The following is a 26661-nucleotide window of genomic DNA, read 5'->3' as shown; positions in this document are numbered from 1 at the left end:
CCTCTGTGGCTGGGCAGCACCTACCCCATCCCCACTCCCTCCCTCACTGTGGAGGGCATTGATCTGCCCCCCTGTACCCCTTCCCTCCCCTTCCACCACATCAGACGTAGCAACTGGACACAGCTTTCCAAGCTGCCAGGCTTGTGCTCCTCACTGCCTGCATGCTGTGCTGTGCTGTGGCTGCACACTCACACAAGCATTTATCAGCCAAATTATTGGCTGCTTCAGGCCAGTTTCTGATGTAGTTAGTTTTCTTTATATTGGTACTGATCCAATATCAGACTGATGTATCTGTGCACCTTTATTAATTAGTTTTATTACGATAGTGCTTAGGAGCCTCAGTAATGGATGAGGGCCCTATTAAGATATAACAACACAGAACATCAAGATGGTTCCTGCCTCAAAGAGCTTACAGTTAAGAGACAACAAATGGGAGATTATAAGGAATCGATGAGACAGATCATCAGCAGTTAACTAGTATCAGGTAAAGTCCTACTGAAGGCAGGACAGCATGTAGTTTTCACACAAATTAGTGTCTCAGTTAAAGACTATTGGGGACCTTAGAGTTTTCCTCAGCTTGCTCATTTGTAGGAGAATTACATGCTGCTTTATCTCCTCTCTGGTCTTACCTCGTGTCAGATGAATTACATTAAGAGCACATTTATTTTTCCTTGTGTAGGTGAGAACTAATTTACTAAGCCTCACAATGCTGCTAGGAGATTGGTATGTGTTATTGGCAGATAGAGAAATGGAGACATGAGTTTCCACAGTCACTGAGTAGGTTAGATGTGGAAAATGAAAGACCCCAGAATTCACAATCCCCAGTTCTGTACTCTAACTGTTGGCAATGCTCTCTCCCAACAGCAGGTACTTATTTTCATGACCAGTGAGTACCAATTAAGTGGTGCAGGGCTTAAGTTGCGATGGGAAAATGTGACTGACATAAAAAAACCCACACGGTTGGAGTGGTGCTATAGCCATGATGGTCCAGGAAAAGTATGGGGCAAGGATTTTTTTGTGATATCATTTACTGGATCAGCTGTATAGTTGGGAGAAAACCTCTTGCATAGTTGCATTGCGTAGTTGTGTGTGTGTTTGTGTGTTAGCCAGAGATCTGCAGATGGTATGTTCCTTGGAGATGATGGTATGTTTCTTGCACAGACTCAGGAAGTAAGTGTTACTATGTAGTCTGGCTTCTTTTTTTCTTCCTATTACAGATTTCCCTCTCTAAAATTTTGTGGTAGGTATTATAAAAACCCCTTGCCGTAAAAATAAAACATGCTGTTCTAAAACATGCAAGGCTATTTAGCTCTGCTGTTTGTCTGTCCCAGGGACCTGAAGAAAGGTACCCAAGTGCTTGTGTACGTCCCTCCCAACTATGTGGTTTGTCAAATAAAAGATATCACCCACATAAATGCTTGCTTCACATTTTTCCCAGACCATCGTGACTCCAACACTGTTTTATGGTGTAACTTTTTGCATAGAGGTTGTCAGATATAACAGTAACGAAGGCAATATAGAAATTTATATTGGGCACATAAGAAATATAAAATTTTAAATTTGCCCTCACTATGAGCATTCCTTACCATTTCTCAATTCAGAGAGTCTTAATTTTCAGCACAATCCTGGAAGGAGCTGGGCACCTTCTCTCGGTACTGATTACTTCATCTCCCACTGACTATGGTAGGAGCTAAAAGTGTTTGCCAACTTGTTGGAGCAGGACCTTAGATTATAATCATCTTGGGAAATGGGCATTATCTTTTATTTGTTAATGAAGTGTCAACATATATGAATAAACAGCAGTAATACCATGTGGATGTGAAACTGCCACAATTGGAGAAATGTTCTTTCTTCCCCTTTTTTATAGTTTTCTAACTGTAAGGCAGAGCCACTTGCATCAGACTAAGGATATCCCTTCCTGCTGTGCCCTTCCATTATACTGTACTAAATAACATCCTCCACTATACTCAACACTTTTTATTTCTGTATCTTTGTTTTGTTTGCCAGTTGTTATTTCCTGGCTCCTGTTATAGGACATGGCACAGGGCTACTAAAAATCATATTCATGTCATGTGCCAAAGGTCAGTATCTGACTCATGGGAGTTCTTCTAAATATCTCAGGCCCTTAGGACACAGTGCTACAAGTGCTTTGTACCTGAGCTCTCATTGCCCTTCGTGAAGGTTCTCTATGTTTGGTGCTTTCATAGCCACACCAATAATATAAATGGCAAGTGAGATGCATGCTCACAAAAATAAAAATACCCTGGGGAACCAGAAGCTGATCTAGGGGGGATGCAGAATAGTGCAGTTGCCCCCCACCCTTTCAATTCTTTCTCCCAGCTGCAAAGTAGAACTAGGCAGAGCAGAGCAGAACAGGATGCTGTTGTGACAGGAGGTGTCACTGCCAAGAGCCAGGTTAACTCTTCCCTGGTCCTGCTGAATTTAAAAGGAGTACCATGCCCCCATTCTGCCCTACTGTACATTCCCCCTTTCAAAATCCTAGATCCACTGGTGCTTGGGAGCAAAGTAAGAAAGGACTGTAAAAGTTCACAATTTACATCTTCCTTTAGAGAGAGCTTGTTAAGTTGCTGACCACAGCATAGGATTAGATATTCTTTTTATTAATGAGACTTTATGTTGAAGACCTTTGACTGACTTTTCAAAGTTATCTAAACCTTGACAGCAATTTACAAAACACAGGTAAAATAAGGGTGAATGCAGTAGGCCTGGTTCTCTCCTGGTGTAATGTAACTCTGCTATCTGGACTAGAATTATCTCAACACACAGTTTGGCCCTTGCAATGTATTTACTGGGATCAAGGCCATTACCGGGTAACATAACCAGTATGTAATTTGGAGTCAGCAAAAAAGCTGCATTTTTGTGATATATGGGAGATAAAGATGTGGCTGAGGAAACTTTACTCTTTGAGCCATTGGAGAACCATCAAACTATGGGAACGATGTACTTGATGAGCTCCCCACGGAGGAAAAAGGCAGAAGAGCTCCAGTAAATGGATACCAAATGCAGTCCCCTGTCACGAAAGTATTGGTTTTGATGATGGTAATAGTAGCTGGGAAACTAATTAAGGAAATAAGAAGGCTAAATCAACATGATTTCCCACACAGAATGGATGAATCCTGGGGAGGGTGGAGGGCTCTTTATATAAACTCATTCAAATAGTCCCATCTACAGGCTCAAAAGTGAATCAAGAGCAATGATGGGTACACTTTGTGGCAATAACCTTGATCAAGGATAATAACCGAAACTAGTACAAGACAGCAGCAAAGTAACATTTCCTGCCTGACTTGTTTCTGTTTTGTTTTGCATGTAGAGCTGCCAGAGACTTTGCTACTCTCTTTGTGAACGTCAATGTCACTTCTGAGCCACACGAGGTCTCTGCTCTCTGGTTCCTGTGGTACGTGAAGCAGTGTGGGGGAACAACCAGGATATTTTCCGTAACCAATGGGGGCCAGGTACAGAACACCATGCTTTCTTCCTGTCTGAAGGCCATAAAGAACAGATGCAGTGTTGTTTTTCCTACAAACTTAGTATTTTTTCTCTACAGTCTAAATGAAAAGGTGACAAACCATTTTACATAGTGATCAAATACCCTGGTGTGATTTTGAAGGCACTGAACAGTTGTTCAGTTTTGTATTAGGCGGCATTTACAATTTAGGCTTCGGTTTAAATTGGGAACATTTTTTTTAATTTCCCCACTATCACCAAATTTATATCACTTCAGTTTTCTTTTATAGTTGTTTCTTGATACATATCTGCCAATTTACTTTCTATTGTTACTTATCATAACTGAAGATTTGAGTGTCTTCCAAGAATCCAAAGCAAGTATGATTCAGACTCACTAGAAATGCAGTAAGTAGGTGCTTGGATCATTTTATTGTGGGGTTCTACAAAAAACGTTCCTTGGTCATTGCATCAAGTTTTTGGTGATCATGAAACATGGGGTAGGCCTCTGCTTTTGGCTTTAAGTTGTTTGGAAGTGGGAGGTAGGGCTGCTATAGCTAATACAGAAATCTTTGAACAGTTTTGCCTCTAGCTTTTCCTACTCTTTATAGCAACTTCCATTGGCAAGAAATAGAAATGGGTAGTAAACAGCTCTTGAAAGGCAGCTCATGCCTTGTATCATGTATGTCCCTCCTCAATTATACAAGATAAGAGGCATCCAGATATTGCAAAATTCACATTTTTCTCCTGATTAGTTTGGGTGAAGTTCTGGAAGAGAATGCAGATATTCTAGAAGACGTTGGAATATTTTGGACATGACATTTCTCTGGCTTCTCTCCAGTCTTCTCCTTTGGTTACCCCAGTCTCAGAGCATTTGTGTAACAATTTACATTCAACGTGTAAACAACAACAGTGGCTGCTAGGTTTGGCAATGTAGTGCTGTGAACCACAAAAATATCCTGAGATGCCTATAACCCAGTAAGCAACCTATTTGAACGTGGGCAGGGTGCAGGAGGGGATAGAGTATAAAGCCCCAAAGGAGAATTTTGGTTGCAGTTTGTTGGAACAGTCTGTTTTCTTTGTGTCTAGACGTGATGTAGTTTTCTGATTTCTACTCCAAAGATTAAAAAAGAGGAAAAAAGTGCAAGTTCTTATGACTTAAAAAGCCAAAGCTATGACTGTGCTGCCCCCATGCTGAGCCTGTGAGCATCACTGAGAAGCATGTCCTGCCCACCCTCTCCCATTCCATGCATGCCTAATCTCAGAAATCCCTACTTATGAACATCTCCAGTACATCCCAGTAATCATGCATAAGACAAGAAGCCTGAGAGTGGCTTGGACATGGGCTCAGCACTGCGTGAAGATTGATAGCCTTATTTCTGGGATTTGGTGCAGTTGGGGTGTATCTACAAGTTCATTAATGCACTGTAATTATGGCACATTAAGCTTAGTACCTGTAATGGCTAACTTAATGCACCAGAATTGGCACTACTGTGCATTAGTGCCAATGGATGTTTTTTTGTGATGCTACTGCGCATTAGACTAAATTAGCACATTAACACAGGCTTTGCCTGCCGTACTAATGTGCAGTAGAATTAGTCTTCTGCACATTAGGCATCTTGTATAGAGAGAAAGCTAGTGGGAAGAGGAAAGCAGCAAGCTCTCCAGTGGCACCACGTGGGTACAGCAGCAGTTCATTTTGGAGACCTGAGGAAGCATATTTTTTAACCACTTTTTGCAGCAGTTAGTCATTTGTGCATGGCTGGTCCTGCATCATTTTCTCATGGCTGAAGTGAGGAAGTTGGGCTCTTAGAAAAAAGAAGGAGGATTAACCAACTTACAGCTTGTGTCCTAAGTGGCACGGGCAGCCTCTATGTCTACCATATAGCAGATCGGGTTGGGGATAAGCATCATAGTAGCAGATAGGGCAGGAAGCAAAAAAGAGAGCAGCTGATTGGGCAAGGGAAGAACATGGAATGGCACAAGGGAGACCATGGGACTTAATTTGTGGCACATCTGCCCAAAAAATTGGCCCCTACTGGTGCAAAACTTCCACCATGCCTCTACACTGGAATCACAAAGATGTGTAACAGGGAGAATTTCAGTTTGTTTCAGACCACAAAGTCCTTGTGCCCTCCTTGGCAAGATGAAAATCAGTGCTGTCTGTCTTAGGTCCAGATTCTTTTAAAAGCTCTGTTTTGCTTCTGGGGCTTATATAAGTTGAGCACTGGAGAAACAAGTTAGTATTTTTGTTCCATATGAATATTTTTAGCACATTTACATGTAATGCACTAGAAGTCCGTTCATTATTATATAGTTTGTCTGCAGTTGCTAAAGTGTCTGCTTTAGGATCCTTTTTGATTTCTTTGCCTGGATGAGTCCTTAAACCAGCTGATTAATAACTTGACAAACTCACACAAGATTATGGTCATAATAGTCATTGGGCACATCTACATGTGCTATTAATGTAATATAGGCTTACTGCACAATAAAATACTGCACAATAAGTCTTCCCCATGAACATGTTTACATGTGCACCCTGTTGGAAGCAAATCTTCTCCCAATGGGAGAGACCAGTACAGGGCTGCTTCTGCCCTACTCTGCCCCCCTGTAGCAGCCAGGGGGAGCTCCAGGCTCCCCTGGTATGCTAGGTTGGAGGCTGGCAGGAGGCATGGAGACCATTGCGCACAGGGGCAGGAGAGATCTTTTGGCTGTGGCAGCAACTGTCTCCTGGTCCTGTGCACATCAGGAGGGGTCCTGATGTACGTGGGGCCAGGAGACAGCTACTGCTGCAGCCGGAAGTGCTCTCCCAGCCCCCTGCATATTAGGACACACAGCTGCCTGTGAGCACAGCAGGGGACTCACCAGGAACTGTCTGGCTTGTGGGGCAGCTGCCAGCAAGCCACCAGATAAGGGGGGATTCCCAGCCCAGCAGGGAACTGTCCCACTTGTTCTGGCCTCTGGCCAGAGCTGTCCCCACAGGAGCCAAGCAGCAGCTGGACTGGGGAGCTCTCCGCTTCCCTGCTCACCCAGGCACTGGCTGGGAACTATCCTGCTTATTGGGCAGCTACCAAGGAGCCACCAGGTGAGTGGGGAATCCCTGCCTATCAGGGGTTTGCTGGCAGCTGCCCCACAAGTGGGATAGCTTTGGCCAGCACCCAGCTGAGTGAGATGCTCCCAGCCAGCCCTTGGCTGAGTGGGAAAGCACTCCCAGCACTGCCTCCCTAGTCCCAGCACTGCTTTGCTCCCAGTTCCTGTGGGGAGCTGGGGCCCATGCAGCACTGGGAGAGGGGGAGCAGAGAGTTACCTTGTCCTGGCATGATTGGCTCCCAGCTCGTGGGGGAAGCTGGGAGCTGAATAACACCCACATTGGGGCCAAGTACTCCCCCACGCCCTGTGACCCCCAGGTGATGTGGCTGACCGGGAGCAAATTTGCTTCCAGTCAGCATCTACATGAGTGGTACTGCACAGTAGCTATTGCACAGTTAATCTACCACCTGTATTTACAGATAGGAAAAAACTGTGCATTAGCCTAATTTACTAAACAGTAGTTGCTGTTCAGTTATACAACTTAAGCATCTCACATAGATGCGGCCACTGAGGCTGATTTCATGAAATAGCTCTATTGACAATCTGGCCATACTACTGAGTGCTGGGTTCTCAGCACTTGGAAATCTGGCCCAATGTTTTCTGTGTGGAAACAGACTTTATTATTGACCCTTCTGTTCTGACAATGATTTCTCTGTGGGGTTTTTTATTCCTAGGAGCGGAAGTTTGTTGGAGGCTCTGGTCAGATTACAGAGAAGATAATGCAGCGCCTTGGAGGAAGAGTTAAACTGGAGAGACCTGTAGTCCACATTGATCAGTCAGGTGAAAATGTCATTGTGCAGACACTAAACCATGAGAAATATGAGGTAATTCAATAAAAATGAGAGAGAGATGCATTTAGTGAGGGGATGTGTCTGCTACAGCTCTTAGCCAAATCCAATCAGCACTACACATTCATTTCTTTCCACTTCTCAAACTACCCTGAAAGACTTTGAAACCTTTTCCTGATTTATTTATGACTGGTTGTCATCTTAGTGTATTGCTAATTGGTTCCTGACATTAGTCTACTTTTTCTGTTTTGTTCTATCTTGTGACTGTCATTTTATGTTCCTATTCCTATCTATGATTGTAATTTATGTTTATATTACATAGCACGGTGTTGAAAAAACATTATTAAGATTACAAAGCCAAGCAGTCCAAGGTGAGGCCAGAATTAAGGTGCCCTGTACAATCTTATTTCAGCCTTACAAAATAATCTTTAAGTACATCATCACATTCTGTTTTTTCCACAAGACCCCTGTCTCATTCATTACAGATGATGAAGATGGCTCTGGGGGCAAATCAAGGTTGTGAAGTAAAGAAAGCTTGCAGGTCCCCATTTGGAAGGTTTTTAGGAGACAAATCAGAGAACCACAGAAAGAGAAAGAATGGCCTATGTCAATGCAGATTCAAAACTAGATTCTATCCCTGCATTTTTCACAGACTTCTTGCACAAAGATAGTAAAATTGGTTTCCCACAGGCAGTCACTACCTGGGTGTCCCTCCTTTTTTGAGAAATGGCTTGAAGCTGCAGGATTTGGATGCAGAAGTGTTGAGTACTCAGCTGCAACTGAAGTCAGTGGAAGCTGTATTTTGAATGTGTAGAAAAGCTGTCCAGCTGGCAGCCCATGGGCTTACATTGCGGCCCCCAGGCTCCCCTCCTTCCCTACTTTGCTTCTGCTGCAGAAGCAGGTGGGGTCTCTGGGCTCCTTCTACTTGCAGCTTCCCCTTCCTCATCCCAGGGGCTGCCCGGGGCACCCGAGAGGCATGGTGCAGCAGCAGCAGAGCCTGTGACCAGGGATTTTAGGGTGAGGCAGGGTGCCTGGGCATACAGTACAGACGAGTGGGATACTAGGGTATGTGGTGCAGCAGCAGGACACATGATGTAATAGGGAGGAGTGGGACATATGGAATGTGGCCCCAGGGATCTATGGCCTCCACTGATGCAGACGCTGCTGGTGTGGCCCAATGCGCATGCGGCCCCCAGGCACTTAAAAGGTGCACAGCCCTGGTACAAAGTGATATAGATATAGATAGGTAAAAAATAAAAGCAACCAGAGGTCTCCTGAAAATGCATGTCCCAGGCATGTCAGATTGAACCCTCAAAATGAACGTATACTTGTGACACTGACCAATGTGCATAAATGTGCGGCTAGCTTAGGTTGCACAGGTGACCTTAATTCATGTATTTCCTAACTTCTGTCTCTTCCAGCATAAATCTTTTTGTGTGTAATTGCCATTCAGAAAAAATAGAAAACAGAACAAAATATTTCATCAACTGTCATCAGAGTGACATCCAAAGTGACTTTGATAAACTAGGTCGTAACCTTTTAGATCCATTTTAGAAATGTTTGCTATTTGAGCTAACAAATTTACTGATACCAGTTGTTGGTTGTCAGTCTCTATATGGAACAGCCCTAGAAAGGAAAGACATGCCCTTTTTGGCCAAAGGATTTCACAAGCATATTTTGACAGTGGAGGGATGATGAGATTCAGGAACCTAGGGGATCCACTCCATGCTCTAGAGATGAGTGGTTCTAACTCCATTTACCTCTGTTTTGAATGCCTTCTACCATATATCTACTCTAGCCAATCTCATTTTTCACTCTCAGACTTCTTATGCCAGTTCCAATTTACTTGCCCAATAAGTCCCAATCTTCCTCTTCCAGATCCTACTCATTGTTTCACCTCCCATCCCTGTCCCAGGCTCCCCAGACTAGTCTTCCCAAACTACTGTTTTCCTTCTCCCTCACCCTTCCATTTGCTTTTGCTTCCTCAGCATTTAAATCATTTTCCTCCACCCCACTGCCTGGATGCCAGTAAGGAAGTAACTAAATGCAGAAGAGAAAGTTCCTTGCATTCATTGACAGTGCCAGTTCTGCCCAGCTTGGAGCACTTGGGATGAACCATTACTGAGAATCCTTCTGAGCAGATGAAAGGGCTGAAATGTAAAAGTAAAAATAAAAAGCCTAAGGCAGTCCCCCCCTCATGGAAAAATTTAGTTCATTGGGTTAAAGCTTGGCAAAGTTTTATAAGCGACTGAGAACAGGGCCTTGTAATGGGAACTGTTGATCAACCTTAGTAATAGACAGTGTTACTAGACATGCCTATAATAATGAATGTGCTTTATGTTTCAGGGCAAGTATGTGATCAGTGCTATTCCCCCTGGCCTGACTACAAAGATCCATTTCAACCCAGAATTGCCAACAAAGAGAAACCAGTTAATTCAACGTCTTCCTATGGGCTCTGTCATCAAATGCATGGTGTACTATAAGGAAGCCTTCTGGAGAAGGATGGGTATGTGGGTATCAATAATTAGAAAAATGAAAAACCTGAGATTTTTATTGTCTCACTGACCTAAAAGTTACGTTGTGGAGAATAAGGGAATTACGGATTTTTTTAAAAAATAAAATCACTGTGAGGTTATATGTTTGATATTAACCTGCCTGTCTGCCAGAAATTAAAGGACCTGGCAAAGGTTACAACTCTTAGCTGTAGGGTAAAGGGGAAAACCGACAGCAAAACAGTGGCAAAGGTAAAGCTCCTTGAGGAACTAATGCAGGGTGTTATTTCTCGAAGCTACTTCTCTGTTCCCAACATGGAGCCTATTGTCAAAGGGGATCCTAAACCTTCAAGATGCTAGAAAAGGAAACAAGCATTGAGTGAGAAGTCAGAGGTTGCCCAGGATGTGCTTTACCCTTCACTGTATATGCTTTGTTCCTTTGGGAAGTTAAAAAAAATAATACTTTTATTTAAGACATTGAGTCTGCTCCAGCACACTGGAATTCCAGCACATTGGAGCAGCCTCGCTGGTCTTGTATAGGCACCCATAGTTTCAAAAATGGTACTGAGAAAGAGAGAGACAGTGCTATAAAGATGGTTCCAGGTTTCTAGGTATTATCAGTGAATGAAAAAATGCTGGGGATTTACATTTTAAATTCTCATTAGGAAATAGGAAGGTAGGCCTGGATGGGACCTCTTGAGGTAACCTAGTCCACCCCCTGCTTCAAGCAGGATCATCCATGACTAAGCCACCCCAGCTAAGTGTCTGTCTAACCTGCTCTTGAAAATTTCTAGAGATGAAGATTCTACAACTTCTCTAGGTAGTCTGTTCCCATGCCTGACCATCCTCATAGTCAGAAAGTTCCTCCTAATCTCCAACCTAAATTTCCTTTGCTGCAGCTTGAGGGTATTGCTCCTAGTTATGTCCTCGATGGCCACAGAGAAAAGCCCATTTCTATCCTTTCTATAATTGCCATTCAAATATTTGAAGACTATTATAAAATCTCCTCCCATTCTTCTCTTCTCCAGACTAAATAACCCTAGTTCTTTCAGCTTTTCCTCATAAATTGTGCTTCCCAGGCCCTTAATCCATTCTGTTGCTCTCCACTGGGCTGTTTCCAAACTGTCCACATCCTTCTTGAAGTGTGAGGCTCAAAACTGGACACAGTACTCCAGGTGAGGCCTCACCACTGCTGAATACAGCCAAAGAATCACTTCCCTTGATTTGCAAGTGACATTCCTGTTGATACTGACTGTTAACTTTTTTTTGCAACAAAGAGCATATTGTTGGCTCATATTCAGCTTATGTTCCACTGTAGCCCCAAGGCCCATCTCTGCAGTACTGCAGCCTAGCCAGTCATTCCCCTATCTGTATTTGTGCATGCAATTATTCTGTCTCAACTGAAGGGCTACGATGAACAGTGATCAGCATTTATCATCTCTGACAGCCATCTCAATCTCTTTTCTCCTGTCAGATTATTGTGGCAGCATGGTCATCGAGGATGAAGAAGCTCCAATTTCAATAACCTTAGATGACACTAAACCTGATGGATCTGTGCCTGCCATTATGGGGTAAGGAGTCCTTGCTTTATTCGAACAACTATAAAGGATTATAGGGGAAAGTGGAATACTGTGTGTGATAATCATCCCCATTTTGGAAGATGTTCAAGATGCCAATTCAGCTGTGACAGGGTTAAAGCATCAGCTACAGAGTCTGCAGGGAGAGTGAGTGATATCCCCGCTCCAGCCAGCCTACATTCAGCCATGACTCTGGAAAAATCTTTTTTTCTTCATTGTACCTTCCAAAACAAGGTGTGCAACAATCTTTCTTTGGGGGAGAAAATATGGTACTCTGCCATTGGTATTCAAAGGGAACTTTCACCCGAAAGACAGTATCTATGAAGGCCCTTCCAGTCTCTGTACTCCCTGCCTTGGAGGACCATCCCTGAAGTATCAGCTCTGAATAGTTCAGTGTATAAGAGGCAATTAGGAAGAGGTCGTTGACTGCTTCCATGGAAGTCCAGAGAGATTACTCAAACAGTTAAAGATAAGCACACACTTAAGTATTTTGTTGAACTGTCACCATAGAAATCAAACCATCCTTAGTTCCATTTACCAGGCCTTTAGCTCTGAACATACTGGGCCTTCATTTTTTAGCATGCTGAATCCTGAAAATATAGTCAGCAAAAAATCATTGGTTGTCTTAAATCTGCACTGCACTGAAGAGAGATGAAGGACTCTTCCTCACAACAGCTTGTAATTAGTCTAGAGAGCAGCTGTTCAGTGAAAGATCTGGATTCTGAAGAACCTGCCAAGTGTTAGAGGTGCAATTTGGAAGAGGAGCTGGAAAAAAATGTAATAGTGTTTACTGGCTATTAAGTTCAGATTGAATTAAGGGAATATAAGCAATGAAAAAGCTATCCCTGAAAAATGTTTCCATTTAAATCTAAGTTGAATTTGCCAAACCAGCTGTATAGCTATATGATATAATTGCATTTGCAACACCATAGAGAAGAAACCTTATACAACTACTGAATTTTATAACACAGGCATGATCAAAAATGTTAAAGATGTCTCCATCTGAGAGTAATAAACTGCCTACTATACATCTTAAGTTACTGTTGAAAGCAGGAATTGAAATATTTTTTTCTTGCTACGAAAATCAGCATGGGATCATCTCTATGTTAATGTAAGCGACCTTATTAAAGATTGTAGGAGCCAAATTCATCCTTCATGTATCTCCATGAAGGAGAATGGAGCTAGTCCAGAAATCAGTTTGATTCTTGCTGAATACATCTTAGAGCAATTACTGATAGGAATGGGCCTGGAGTTAAGTTATTTGCTTGTTATAAAACATATTTTACGTAAGCTTTAGTTTCATTCCTTTCTCATTTTAAAGTCCCTACAAGTACACACCCTACTCCTGTCCTTTGAAAAATCAGTATGAATATTGACACTGCACAATATCTTTATGATACTTTTTCTCTCTAGTTTTATCCTTACAAGAAAGGCTTTTAAGCTGGTGCATCTTAGCAAGGAGGAGAGGTAAGAATTTACAAATTATAAATATTTATTTTATGAAAGCTTCTTCTTCAAGATGCTTCAAAGGCACTTTTGTGTTCACACACAGCAGCCACAGATGCCAGGACTCAGCAAACTTCTGGGGCCAAGCAAAACTTTTTGTAAACAGGTCCATGTCCCAACAAATCCCTTCTAAGAACATTGTAATGTTGCCAAGTACTGTCAGCTGTTCCACATTACCACTAGCCTCTTGCCCTCCAGAAAAGGTTGGGGGGTTGTTTTTTTTCTACCGGGGCAGTTGCAGACTACTGCAGAGTTTCTACACTATATCCCTCCTGGCCACTTGCACATAGACCCATACCATTAGGATAATGTGTAGAGCGTAGAAATACTTCACCTTTGGTGGACTTTGTGTGGAGGCCAGGTGGTAGAAGATTTCTACTGAGGTAGAAATAAATGTCACCAAACTGAAGTGGATCAGCTGTGGCATGATGTGTCCTGCCACAACTGATCTGCCTTATTGGGCAAAACACATCTCACCCCTTGCCCCACATTGGCCAGGAGCTCTGTAACAGGACAGGCTGCTGAAAGCAGCCATGGCTCCCCCTAGTAGCCATGCTAAATCTGCCCCGCTCCAGCTCCTCTGTGTACCCCTTTGCTATTCCACTTGCCATACTTTAACAAACATGTTATATTACTGTGAGAGGCTCCCCAGAGTCCTGGAGTGACTCGCTTATTAGTGCTGCCCTTATCGTGACTTAGTTTACTTATTCAGACCCTCAGTCCTATTTGTATTCTTAGACTCTGTTTGCTACCAAAGACCTATTCTGTGCCCTGCTGGCATTTATCCGGTCTTATAGCACCATTTGTGGCCCTACTGGCCCTATCTGTATCTTAGAGTACCAGTAATGCCTTAGGAGCTCCATAGCCATACCCATACCTCATATGTTCAGTCCTCATTCACAGCCTTCTGGCTCAACAGTTTCTGCACCTCGGGCTCTAAGCAGTTTGTCTAGGCTTCAGCCCCCTCAGCTTTAGCCAACTTTTGTCCAGCTGTAGCCTTTAGCCTTGGGCTGCTGCTTCTGAGCCAGCTTTCCCGCCTCACCCTATCCCTCTCGGTGCCCCTGGCCCTTACAAGGTTAACGATCACAGCATGCTTGGGGGTGCTCTGCCCAGTGTCCTCTAAACCACTTGTCTTACTGCCATTCCTGGTCCTCCTGGTGACTAAACTAATTCTTAACAGAAATACAACCCCATGGAGTAAACAAAAACAAGCATGCACCAAAATCTTAACCTTTCCAGACACTCACCAACAAGGGGGAGAGGGTCCTTTTCCCCTCCTAACAATTCCTCCTTTCCCTGTGACCTAGATTCCTATATCTTGCATGACAGTTCCTCCTTCCTCCATAGTCAGGGCCAGAGTGAGTCCATCTGCCCTGGAGGCAAGCCTATATACTGGCTAGCTGCTCCCCTAGGCATTAGTGTCTGAACATTTGGCTTATGAACATGAACTTAGGTTCATTTTGACCCAAAAAGGTTGCTTTTGTTGGGGAATACTTTGTAATTTTTAAAATAGCTGAGTTTCATTTTCCCTTTTTCTTCTGACTACTGCTTGCATCTTCGTGTAGGAAAAGGAAAATCTGTGAGCTGTATGCCAAAGTGCTGGGTTCAGAAGAGGCTTTACATGTAAGATACTGGTGTATTTTGTTGCCTTTATATTGTAGCAGTGCTATCCACTTCTGCTTGATGGTGAAGCAAGGGCAAGATTTAAATACCAGACTCTCAAAATTATGTAGGTTGTGCCATCTGATTTACAGTTCCTATTGTAGCCAGTGAATCCCAAATACTGCAAGAAGAAACAAGTTCTCTATCTCATGCTCTGCTAGAAAGGAGAAGATGATACAGTTAAATACTGTATGGGAGGTCAGTGCTCGAGAAGTGTAAATGATTATGTGACACTGGGTTGTACTTACATGGTCCCATGTGGTTCCTTTATCATTTAACATAATCTGGTTTTTCTGTTCTTAAAGGAGTACCTATGTTTATTTGTTTCCAGTTTTCTAGCCACTGCCTGTTTTCTTTATTTCACGTTTTATTCACTGTTGCAGCCAGTGCATTATGAAGAGAAGAACTGGAGTGCAGAACAGTATTCAGGTGGCTGTTATACAGTCTACTTCCCGCCAGGCATAATGACTCAATATGGAAGGTACATAAAATAATACTTTGCTTTTCATTCTTCCTTGTTTGTAACTGTTGCCATATGTACTGTACTGAACAGAGACTATAGAGTGATGTCCAGGCCCTGTTAAAGTCAGCAAGCATTGACATGTAATTAATTAGGTATATTAAATGTAATTATATTTATAGGAAAATTGTTGTATTCATTATGGCAGTGTTCTCAAACATTTTGGACCACCTGTCAACCTCGACTAACTGAACCCCATCAACCCTCATTTCTCATGGACCTTCATGGGTTCATAATCAGATTTCAAAATTTAATTGGAAGCACTATATAGGCACCTGGGGCCTGACATCTGTAGAATAGAGTTTGGGAACCACTGCTTTATGGAATAGATTAAGTACTAGTGATTAATGGCTGGTTATATTATCAGCCAACTTGTGGTGAACCTGATATACCTTCTGGGGGGCAGCCAAATAAATCAAACATTCCTTGTCAAGGACACAGTAGGTTGCCATTAACATTTTTTTCTCAAGCCAGTTGTTAGTTACCTATGCAATATCCTAGTCCTGTGTCAGAGAGCTGGGAGATGCCCTGAACATGCAGGAACTCTGTTTTATTAGTCTGAGTGCCATTAGTGAGCAGCGAGGCTGGTTACTGCCTTGAGAGGAGCCAATTTCAAGTGGTTGAGGAAGGTCCATCCATGCCACAGTAGAATAGATACTTGCCCATGTGGAAAGGGAACACTGTTCCTATGGTTCTGTTGGTTCAAGTGGCTTATGGAGTTTTTGTGCAGTGAAGCGAGGGAGGAGATCCAGCCCTCCCTTCTGTATGTGGATGCCTCTGTCTTTTCCCTTTTGACATTCAAACTGAAAAGTTCTTCTGCACCTAGAAGTTGTTGTCAACAACCCATTACTACAGACAGACCACCATTTGTAATGGCAACATTTCAGAAAAAGCATCCATACAGTGAAAAATATACCCATTCAACTACAGTGCATTTTTGAGGCTCTCTGGCACAATCCTTTTCTGAGCACTAAGACGAGACTTATATCGCTTTGGGGATGTACTGGTTTACATGCATCTGGCTACTGCCTCAGGGGTATAAACTTGAACCCCTGCTTCTGGCTTTTGTCAGAAACTACCTCCACTTAACCCGTCTGAAAAGGGGTACCTGGTATTTGTGCTGGGGAGCCAAGGGTACCCAACCATGATACTTGTGTGCTCTTGAATATAGAAATTTACATGCTTTAACCACCCAAACTCTATGGGTCACTAGATTTGGGAGGATCTTGGAGCTTGATTTGTTTGTGCCTTGGATTTTTCTTGGATTTGGGTTTTGAGTAATGTTAAAATTATAGCAACAAGTAAATGCTAACTCAAGGTACTTTTTTCCTTTTCCCATGCCAGCCCTGCAAGAAATTAAGCATAGGCTGTGGTGTCAAGCACAATAAAGTGCTTGTAGAAGGATCATCAGCTTTCTATTACACAGCCTTTGACATTTTGCATTTGTTTTAAAGGATCATTCGTGAGTCATTTGGCAGGATCTACTTTGCTGGCACAGAGACAGCTACCCAATGGAGCGGGTACATGGAAGGAGCTGTGCAGGCTGGAGAGAGAGCAGCAAAGGAGGTACTATAAGCCAGTTTTCTTTGGTCATCTCTATTAAGGGCCCAAATGAGACCAGACAAACCACAGAGGTTTTGATTTCAGTATCTGTCAACCTGTGTAATAGGTATTGTAACTGGGGAAGAGGACTTATAGAATTAAGGTGATGGATTCCAAGATAATTTGAGAGAGAAGGCTTTTTAAAATGTATTCTGCATGTTGTTATTAAATGATGTGAGGCAATGCAATTATAGTGTCATAGAAACCAGAATGCTATAGAATATATCACTCAGTTGAAGTGTTAAATCCAAATCTGGGCAGTATACTTTGTCTAAAACTTAATGCCTCAAGTCCAAAGCTGCCCTTCAATATATGAATGTAACTTGCATCAGAATCAGTTGCATCCTGTTTTCAAGTATAATATTCATTATGTATAATAAAATGTTAGTTACGTGCTATTACTTCCTGACACAGGCCCATGAAATCTGCCTACTCTTCTTCCTTTGATCACTCCCTTCTCCTTTTGTCTCATTGACACAGTAGATTGAGACAGGCTTCATCAGCTCATAATGGGGAACTCATAAGTCTGTTTAAAAAACCCAGCAGCATACTTTGAGCCAGGCAGCAGTAACATGAAAGCCACTTCACACCACTCTAAGAGGCGGAAAGAACCTTACAGTGTGTATAAATTACAAATACCTGCTCTATTCAGGTAGTTAACACCAAAGAAGTGGTATAGAGGGACTTAAGCAAGATGGAAAATCAGGGAAATAGCTTCCATTTGATACGATGCCACACTGATTTTATAATTATTTGCACTTCACTCAAATCACACCCCGGTGTATGTATTAAGAGTGGTAATTACAGCAGCATTTACTTGTCTGTGCTAGAGATACTCTTATATCCATGAAAACTTCTACTGCTTTTACAGCTATTTTTGTCACCTTTTGCTTTAGCAATACTCTGCACTTTATAACTCCTCAAAAGGCCAAGGAAGAACTCCTTAATCAAGTACTTTCAGATGCACAAATGTACATCCCTCATCCTGATGGTGTGCTATCTAACCAGCATCACTTCTAATAGATTTTCTTTCTCATGAGCCACAGACAACATTAAACTTAATTCAGCCTTACTCAGACAGGCCACAGAAAAGATTCTTGTACGATAGCACATTTTCACCTGTGTCTGGTGAGAGATGAAGCTTACAGTGACTGTCTGGCAAAGTGGCAGCATGTGTGAATTCCTGTGTGAAATCTAGCCTCTTACATGAGAGAGAAATGAGTCAGTAAAAATCTTTAGAACATTGTAGAAATGCTCAAAAGTTTGGTGTAGAGCCATCATATTTTGCAAGAAGCACAAAAATCAGCCCTTTTTCCTTCCCTTGCTGATAATTAACATATGTATCACCATATATTTTCTGATGCAAGGCACTTACAGCTAATAATATCTATTCTTCTCAGAGATTTTAAGTTGTTCTTACTGCTAGCATATGGAAAAATAAGGTTCTCATTTTCCTTATATTCTAAATTGTGATTATTGAGTAAAACATCATTGCTCATCTAGTATAAATATTATCCTTCCAGATACTGTGCAAGATGGGAAAGATCTCAGAGAGTGATATCTGGAAGTCTGAACCAGAGTCAAAGGCAAGCTTTTTCTTGCATGTATTTGTAAATCAATAGCTAAACCCAGTATTGCTGCTCCTAATCCTAATTAAGTTCTCATAGGGCATGTCTACATGAGACCTTATTGGGCAGTAAACTAATTCTACTGCACATTAGCATGTCACATCAAAAGCCATGCTAATGCACAGTAAAATTAGTCTACTGCGCAGTACGCATCACAAAAAGACCCCACACCTTCTCTACTACACAGAAGCGCCAGCTACAGCACATTTAGTTAGTACCTTTATATTAGAGGTACTAAGCTTAATGTGCAGTATCAATGGCACATTAATGCATGTGTAGACATGCCCATAGAGCCTATCCCTGTAATAATTTTGAATAACCAAATAGGGATGCACCAATAAAAATTTTCTTGGCTGATATTGGCTGATACCGATCTGATAGTTGATTTACAGGAATGCAGCCCAGCAGTTTGGAGAGCAGCCTCCTGCTGATAAGTTTGTTGGGGTGGGGAAGGGGTACGAAATGGGGGAGATTGAGGGCCCCACAGTGAGGGAGGGAGTGGGGCATGGGCAGGTGCTGCCCGGCTAAGGCAGTGAATGCACACCCATGAGGGAGAGCACTCCTGCTGTGCGCACCCCTGAGGGAGGCATGGGGAACATGTGCCCCCCAGGATTTGTGCATGGGGCAAGGGTGGGCTGCCTGCTGGGGGTTGGGGGCCATGGGCTGTGCCAGCTTCTTCCTAGCTCAGTGTCTGGGCTGGGGCTGCACTCGGGGCAGGCAGGAGTGGATTGGGCTCAGCTGTATGTGGTGACACTGGCCCTGGGAGGAATTACTATGTGGGGGGTTATGAGGAATTTTGGGGTGGCCATAGCTTCCCAAACCCTCACGAGCACCACCCCCACTGCCTTGCCCTCAGGATCCCTCATGCCCCAAGCAGGAGTGGCACTGCAGAGAGGCTTGGGGGTCTATGGCCACCCCAAAATTCCCCATAGCTCTCTCCTATGCCCACTCCTTCCAGGGCCGCCATCACTGCCGTGCACCCTGCATAGCGTCCCCTGGATGAGCTGCCCTGCAGATCCATCCCACTCTTGGCCCTGAGGTCACAATCACCACCCTGGCTGGGCATTGCCTGCCCCTGCCCCACTCCCTCCCTCAACGTGGCGGCCTCTATCTGCCCCTGCAATGCCCCTTCCCCCTCACAGACCTATGGGCAGGACACTAATCTCCAAGCTGCCGGGTTGCATGCATGCACACAGCATTTATCAGCGACCATATCAGCTACAAAAAGCCGATTGCTGATTATGTTACTTTTCCTGTTGTCAGTGCCAATCTGACATGCAACCGATATATCAGTGAATTTCTATGACCAAACATTGTGAACACATTCAGCTTCACAACTCTCCTGTGAAGTATTGTCATTCTTCTTGGGTAGACTGAGAAATAAGACATAGAGCCTTGGGCACATCTGCATGAGATGCTTACCTCACGGTATCCTAGTAAAACTGCACAGGAGCAGGCCGGTCAAAAATCATGCTGATAAGCTACTGCGCAGTGTTATTAGGCTACTGTGCAGCAACTATCACAAAAAAAACATGTGCCAGCACTACTGTGCAGTAACTCTAATTTCTGCACATTTAGCTAGTATTTCGTTAAGTAAGTACTAAACTAAATGTGCAGAACTACTGCACGTTAGTGAACGTGTAGATGCATCCAGGGAGAATGATTTCACAGCCTGAACTTGTTCTGGAAAACATGAAAAAGCCAAGAAATGAACCAAGTCCTACAGAATCCCAAACTGCATTCCCTCCCGCCTTCCACAACTGGTTATCCCCAGTTCCTCGGCCTTTTGCAGCCTTTTGCGTACTGTGTAACCCCATGTTACAAGAGAAAAAGGGCTGTAGGATTCTAACCATAAAGGAAGACAAGAAGATCAGGTCTATACTGCATCCCTGCAAGGCCCACAGGAAATCCCACCAAGAAGTGAGCCCCTCCCACACATTCCAGCTTCGTGCATGCCCAGATCCAACAATCCAGCAGCATTGACACCTCAGGAGAGCCTGAGCGCACAACTGAGCACAGTTGAGATATTTACTCAGCCTAGTTGGCAGGTTTAGGTGTGCACAACAGAGGCACAAGGAGACCGGGTTTGTTTCTGAACATCAGTCCTGAGCTCAGCAAAGAAGCAGTATAGACATGATCAAGTTTGAGTAATATAGTGACTCTTCTCCCGTATGTATAATGGGGTACATAATATTTAATAAATATACAGGGTCTTCATAAAGTCCTTGTGCACAACGTAAGTTATTAAAGTTTAAAAGTGCACAAGGACTTTATGAAGACCCTGTATTATGATTCTTCTCTAATATGACTCTTCTCCCACTCAGGATGTCCCAGCCCTGCCAATCACTACTACCTTTTGGGAGAGAAACCTGCCATCTATACCAGGACTGCTGATGCTAGTTGGAGTTTTTACACCCATGGCTGCTCTTGGGCTGTTTGCTTACAAAAAGGGGCTGCTATTTCGAAACTGAAGAAACTACCCACGTGAAGCTGTACACTTGCTGTTTTTCCTCCACAGTATGAGTTAGATATGGAAAGAAGTCACGTGAATGGGCAAAGGACATTTCTCTTCAGACTGTCTGCTAAGTACCTTAATTAACACAGTCAATTTAAAGCAGGATTAGTAAATCTAAATAGAACAATTGTGATGAAAGATGGGGAGTTTTCATTTTTCTTCCACATTAATTTGTCTTGATTGACAATCTGTAATAAGTGGTGTATATTTACTAACATCTCTAGGAGAAAATCCAGAGAGGAGACTCTGCAAAGTGCAAAATACCTTTGGATAATACATTTATCTCCTTTTGCTATTTTATTTTTTTAATACATCATTAATAAATACATACTTTTTTTAACCCACCTCTCTGCAGCAGCTCAGTAAATTAGAGGACTGTTCTGGAATATTTCTGTTGCTCTAAAATACAAAGATCCCATTTCCATTTAGAATTGTCATCAGGATTTAAAAATCAAGTCTCCTCCAGCTCGGTGCAATAGGAAAAAAGACGACAAGTCAACTTTATTATGACCATGAATGTTACTGAACAAATGGTCAAACATCTTGCCCAACACAGAACATCTATAGCTTGTCTTGGTCATTTGCTTTGGAACACTCCCATATATTGGATTTCTGTTACCTTATGTACCAAAAGCACTTGATCTTGCCTTGCCATTTGCTATTAAAACTGATAAAACAATTAGCAATGTGAAAGATCCCCTGACTTACCTTGGATACTAAATGTGTTTTTTCAGAACATCAGAAGCTTGTCTCCCCCTTTAATTTGCTGTCCCTCCTTTTACTTAAACTCTGTACAGGCTTTTTTTTTTAATAAAAGGAAATACATTTGAGACTTCAAATACTGCCTTGGAAATTACAGTAACTGGATGCATCTGTCCCTCTCATATACACAAGACACTTGTATCCTCTTTGCTCTTGGAACCTTACAAATATATTGTTGCTTTTCAAAATGCTTTCAGCTTTCAGTGTGTTAATTTAGACAGAATAGTTTAAATGTATTAAAAGCCTCATCCTGCACCAGAGAAGTCAATGAGACTTTTGCCATATGCACCAAAGGCTGAAAAGAACCATGGTTGTCATGGTTATTTTATCTGCAGAACAGAAAACTGAGGGGTTATTTGATAGCAGTCATCAAATATGTGAAGGGCAACTATAGAGAATAGAGACTGAATTTTCTCTGTGACTGTAGAGGACAGGAATAGGAGCAAAAGCCTCAGATGGCAGCAGAGGAAGTTTAGGTTGGAGATTGGGAGGAACTTTCTGACTATGTGGGTGGTCAAGCATTGGAACAGGCTCCCTAGAAAAGTATTCCCTGTAGAAATTTCCATTCTCAGAAATTTGCAGAAGCAAGCTGGACAGACATTTGGCTGGGATAGTTTAACTGGGAATCATCCTGCCATGAGCAAGAAGCTGCACTAGACCTCATGAGGTCTTTTCTAGCTCTACTTTCTCATGATCCTGCGATAACCAAGATGAGCTGCAGGTCCTCCATGAATGTAAAGCAGCATCTCTTGGTAAATCCAAATCAAAAGGCTTTGTCCTCTTGACACCAGGAGAGACAAAACCCCTCTGCTGTCTTCTGCAGTTCTCTCACCATGAGGAGCTAAGAGAATCAAGAATGCATCCATTGATAAATAAACTAGGTGTGTGCAACTTGATGAATTTTCTACAGGTCTTGGACTGTGCTTCATGTTGCCAGGTTCTCCACAAATATTGTATAGGAGGATGGAATGATATGAATCAACTAATCGCATTATTATGAATGGAAGAAAGAGTGTATATGTTTCAAAATGTGCCATTATTAGTCACCCCTTTTGTTCAGAATGTGGATACTGTATGTTTGTCCTGGAATTCCACTGTGATTCAACATGAGTGAAATATGCCTTTAAAGAGTCCTTAAATCTTGATTAAAGGATCCATTTTGTAAAGTTTTCTTCAGATTCTTTCACTTGCATCAGTTTACATTTTCTGAGAGTGACTGACTTATCCCTTTGTCCCCTTGCGCAATTTTAAAGCTGTAGTACCATTCCACAGTAAAAACAGACCATAGTGAAAATGCATCTATTCAGTCCTAAGAATCCGACTTGGCACCATCAATGCTACGTCTAGCAAGTCTTCTTTTCTCCCCATGCACACACCCATTCATACCTGCATGGCCCCAGAAAGAGTCTTGCTGAATAGGTGAATACTGGAGTAAACAAATGATCAGGACCCTACTCTGAAAGTTAAGGAAGTCTCCCTGAGAACAGCTTACCATCAGACCCCTTCCACCAAAGACCTCTGGTTGGCAGCACAAGAATGGGCTTTTATCACTACTGTCATGGTTAAACCCAATGAAAAGGTACTATTGTAACTAGGCAGCTTCCAAGCTACTTGAATATTGTTTAAAAGCATAATGTGGTAACGCCAGTTTCTCCAGTATATTATTTATGAAAATATCTAGAAAGTTTCCATCTTCAGCTTCTTCCTTTATTTTACACTTAAATGCACACACTTGGAATAAACTGTGTGGAAAGGACAGGATACTAGCAGAAGGAAACACTGGGTTTTTAATATACTTGGGTGCAATGTATTAAAAACTCCCTTTTATGCAAAAGGAGTTTGTAGTGGTCTCTCCATACAAAAAAAAAAAAGATTTTTCAGTGGATCCTTTCTTAATTCAATTTGGCATAGTTTGAAGGAGGAAAAACAATGGTCAGCATTATTTGCCAGGCAAATAACTAGCCCACCTCATTGAGTTTCCTTTGCACAATTCCAACAGCAGCCAGCTCAGGCATCCATGCATTAGGAATCTTCCAGCAGTGCAGTGGTGGCCTGTGTCATCTTACCTCAGAGCCACTGGTATATATAGAAGACACATCAGGAATAAGGACTAGGGAAAAGAACATGGGTGTTCAGTGGCAATTTCCAGCTGCCACAATAGCTTCTTGGGAGCTCTTGCAGTTAGATATAGCTTAGAGCAGTGGTTTTCAATCTGTGGTCCACAGACCCCTGGGGGTTCACAGACTGTGTCTAAGAGGCCTGTGAAAGATGCCCATGATCAATCAGAAGTATGTGAATACTCACATGTAGAATTCAAAGGGATTTGTGCTTCAACCATTCAAAATTTCCAAAGGGATTTTGACCCCCTTTTGAAATTTTTTAGGAGTCCACAAATGGAAAAAAAAGGCCAAAACCCTCTAGCTTAGCGTATACTTGAGCTCCTATATGTTCCCCCACAACCTGCATATTTCGCTCATTCACATGCATTCTCCATACCTACTCAAATACGCTCTTGTATATTTACGGGAAACAAACCATTCACTTACGTGTTGACATGAAAGTGACTTCTGAGTTTTTCAGCCATATATAACTTTAATGCGTGGGTAAGAAGTGACGCAAAGCAAGGTGAAGATGCCAATAACTGATATAGGATAAAAATCTGTTGGTTCTGTGTATCATTAGACATAATGGGCCACATTCTAGTCCATCTATTAGGTGTCTAAATAGAAGTAAGTACAATTCTATTCCACCAAATTCAAGTTCCTGAAAATCCATTAACCCATCTACCTTATAAGGCACCATTATCCAGACAGAGCTGCTAAAAAGCAGAGGAAGAAATGGACCCCACCCACCCTTTTATTAACTTTTTCATAGACTCAAGCAGAAATAAAATTTCATCTGGGTGCTTAAGTCCACTTATGTGCCTAATAAGTGTCACAGAACCTGCTCCATTGCTTTCCTGTTCCTTTTCCAAATACATTCGTTTTCCAGTTTATTTTCATGTTAAAGTGATAGCGTCATTCAGCAGAATCTGCCCCAAATCATTTAACACTGTCCAGCACAGTGTTCCAAAACTTCCCGTGGTGAAAAGCACTTCTCACTACTGTGGGAAGTGTAAATGGCATTTGAAATAAAAGTGTTTGATTAAACTTGGCATTTCAGAATCTCCCGCAGCTTGGAGGCACCATGCTGTTGCTGAAAAAAAGGCCATCATTTATGGCTGTCAGAGATTAGAAACCCATTTCCATTCCATTTTAATGCCCTATTTGACAATCAGAACAACTTTACTGTTTAAAACATTAAACCTCTGGCTTAAATATTAAACAGTCAAGTTCCTTCTCAAACGATTTTTAACACAGAGTGGGGCTGCATTTATCACCTCTAACAACATTCAAATTAAGCGATTTCCATTACCAATATTAAAATAATAAGGTTAGAATATAAATGAAAAGCCTTCTCTCAACTGTATGCCTTTTATCATCCTAAATTTGCCAGGAGGCACATTCAGTTATATTCCTTCCTTGCTGTTTTGACACATTAACTTAGTGCTCATGAAAGTTGCAAGATGGGATCGAATATAAGGCTGCAGTCTTAGGGCTGTCTGGCTGTTATAGGATGTATAGATAAACACAGGCAAGTAATACCAATGCAGACTTTCTTGTGCAGCCTAACTAGTTCACCCTACCTCCCCTGTGAGCTCTTGCTGAGATCCTGGCCAAATCCAGGAAAGCTTTCAAGTGTGTGGTTTATAGGCCCATGCGAAGCAGGTAGTATTTGCGTTGGATTTGGATTCGGCTGATTCAGGAGACAGTGATTCGATTTGTTGATTCGAATCAGTGTCCTGAATCAATTCAGCTAAATCTGATTCAGAGATTCGGCTGCTGCTGAATCTCTGAATCAGCCAGGCCCGTTCCCAGCCTGTTCTCCCAGCCCCAGCAATGGCTGCCTTGGCCGCCCCAGCTCCTAGTACTTTGGAAAAAAGAAGCCATGGCTCACCAGGTGCTGCCAGACAGGGGGGATGATCCCTGCTGCCCCCCACCATCCCATGCTGCATGAGGGGCTCTGCACAAGCCCAACCCAACCCCCTCTCGCTTCCCCAACCCCCCCATCACTGCCTCTCTGGGGCCAGCTCCGGCCCTCTAAGAAAAGAAAAAAAAAACAAGAAAAGCCCCATGCTCACCATTCCTGCTGCCAGGGACACGATCCCCACTGCCCTGCTCTGTACGAGCCCCGCAAAGCCCCAAGCCGCAAAGCCCCAAGCCACAAAGCCCCTTACTGCAGGAGTGGCGAGTCCTGGGGCTTTTCTCTGGGTTTTTTTTCTTAAAGGGCCAGAGCTGGCCCAGGCAGGGCACCCGTGAGGAGGCTGGGGGAGTAATGGGGGTAAGGGGACTTGTGGCAGAGTCCCCCATGCAGCAAGGAGCACTGGGGGGCAGTGGGGATGGCCCCCCGCCTGGCAGCAGCCAGTAAGCACCAGGGCTTTTCTTGGAAGCACCAGGAGCTGGGGTGAGTGAGGCAGCCATGGGAGGGGGGGAGGCTGGGGGAGCAGGCGGGGATTGGGGAGAGCCGGCAGGGATCCCCTCCACAGTTCCCTCCCCTGCCCCTAGAACTTACCAACTCGGAGTTGGCTGCAGCTCCCTGCTGCAGCCACCGGGGACTGCCCAAATCATCAAAGCTCTCTGAATCTTTTCTGAAGATTTGGAGAGCTTTGAATCAATTTGGACCTTTAAATTGGTCCCCTGATTTGATTCGGATTTGGAGATTCAGCCACCGAATTGGGCCAAATCTCCTCCCAAACAAATCACCACCTGAAGATTTGCACAGCCCTAGTAGTTTATACAGTATAGTATAGTATAGTTCCAACGATTTCCAATCCAATTGAAAGCAACATGATTACTTTTTTGCTTGCTGTTAAGCATTGGATGCAGGTGTTGCCGTGGATGTAATCTTTCTGGACTTCAGCAAGGCCTTTGACACCGTCTCCCACCCCATCCTCATTAAAAAATTGGGCAACTGTGGCATTGATGCCTACGCAGTCAGATGGATTGCAGATTGGCTGA

The 26661-nt window shown here is 43.0% G+C and overlaps 1 protein-coding gene across 2 annotated transcripts in view; it reads left to right on the top strand.

Annotated features, from left to right (window-relative positions):
• The window catches only part of LOC109305902 (amine oxidase [flavin-containing] A-like), a 57408-nt gene extending 34633 nt beyond the window's left edge, over positions 1–22775 (top strand). For both annotated transcript variants that reach the window (XM_019529068.1, XM_019529067.1), the window contains exons 6-15: positions 3332–3473; positions 7227–7376; positions 9687–9846; positions 11307–11403; positions 12823–12876; positions 14481–14538; positions 14961–15058; positions 16552–16663; positions 18223–18285; positions 20652–22775. In XM_019529068.1, the coding sequence (XP_019384613.1) occupies positions 3332–3473; positions 7227–7376; positions 9687–9846; positions 11307–11403; positions 12823–12876; positions 14481–14538; positions 14961–15058; positions 16552–16663; positions 18223–18285; positions 20652–20798 (1081 nt within the window). In that variant the 3' untranslated portion in view covers positions 20799–22775. The remainder of the gene's footprint in view (positions 1–3331; positions 3474–7226; positions 7377–9686; positions 9847–11306; positions 11404–12822; positions 12877–14480; positions 14539–14960; positions 15059–16551; positions 16664–18222; positions 18286–20651) is intronic.
• Positions 22776–26661: the final 3886 nt, after the last annotated feature.

The sequence above is a fragment of the Crocodylus porosus genome, unplaced genomic scaffold (genome assembly GCF_001723895.1).
Source record: "Crocodylus porosus isolate Cpor-Errol unplaced genomic scaffold, CroPor_comp1, whole genome shotgun sequence".
NCBI classification, from domain to species: Eukaryota; Metazoa; Chordata; order Crocodylia; family Crocodylidae; genus Crocodylus; species Crocodylus porosus.
The sequence above is the reverse complement of the archived record's forward strand: the minus strand, read 5'-3'. Positions and strand labels throughout refer to the sequence as shown.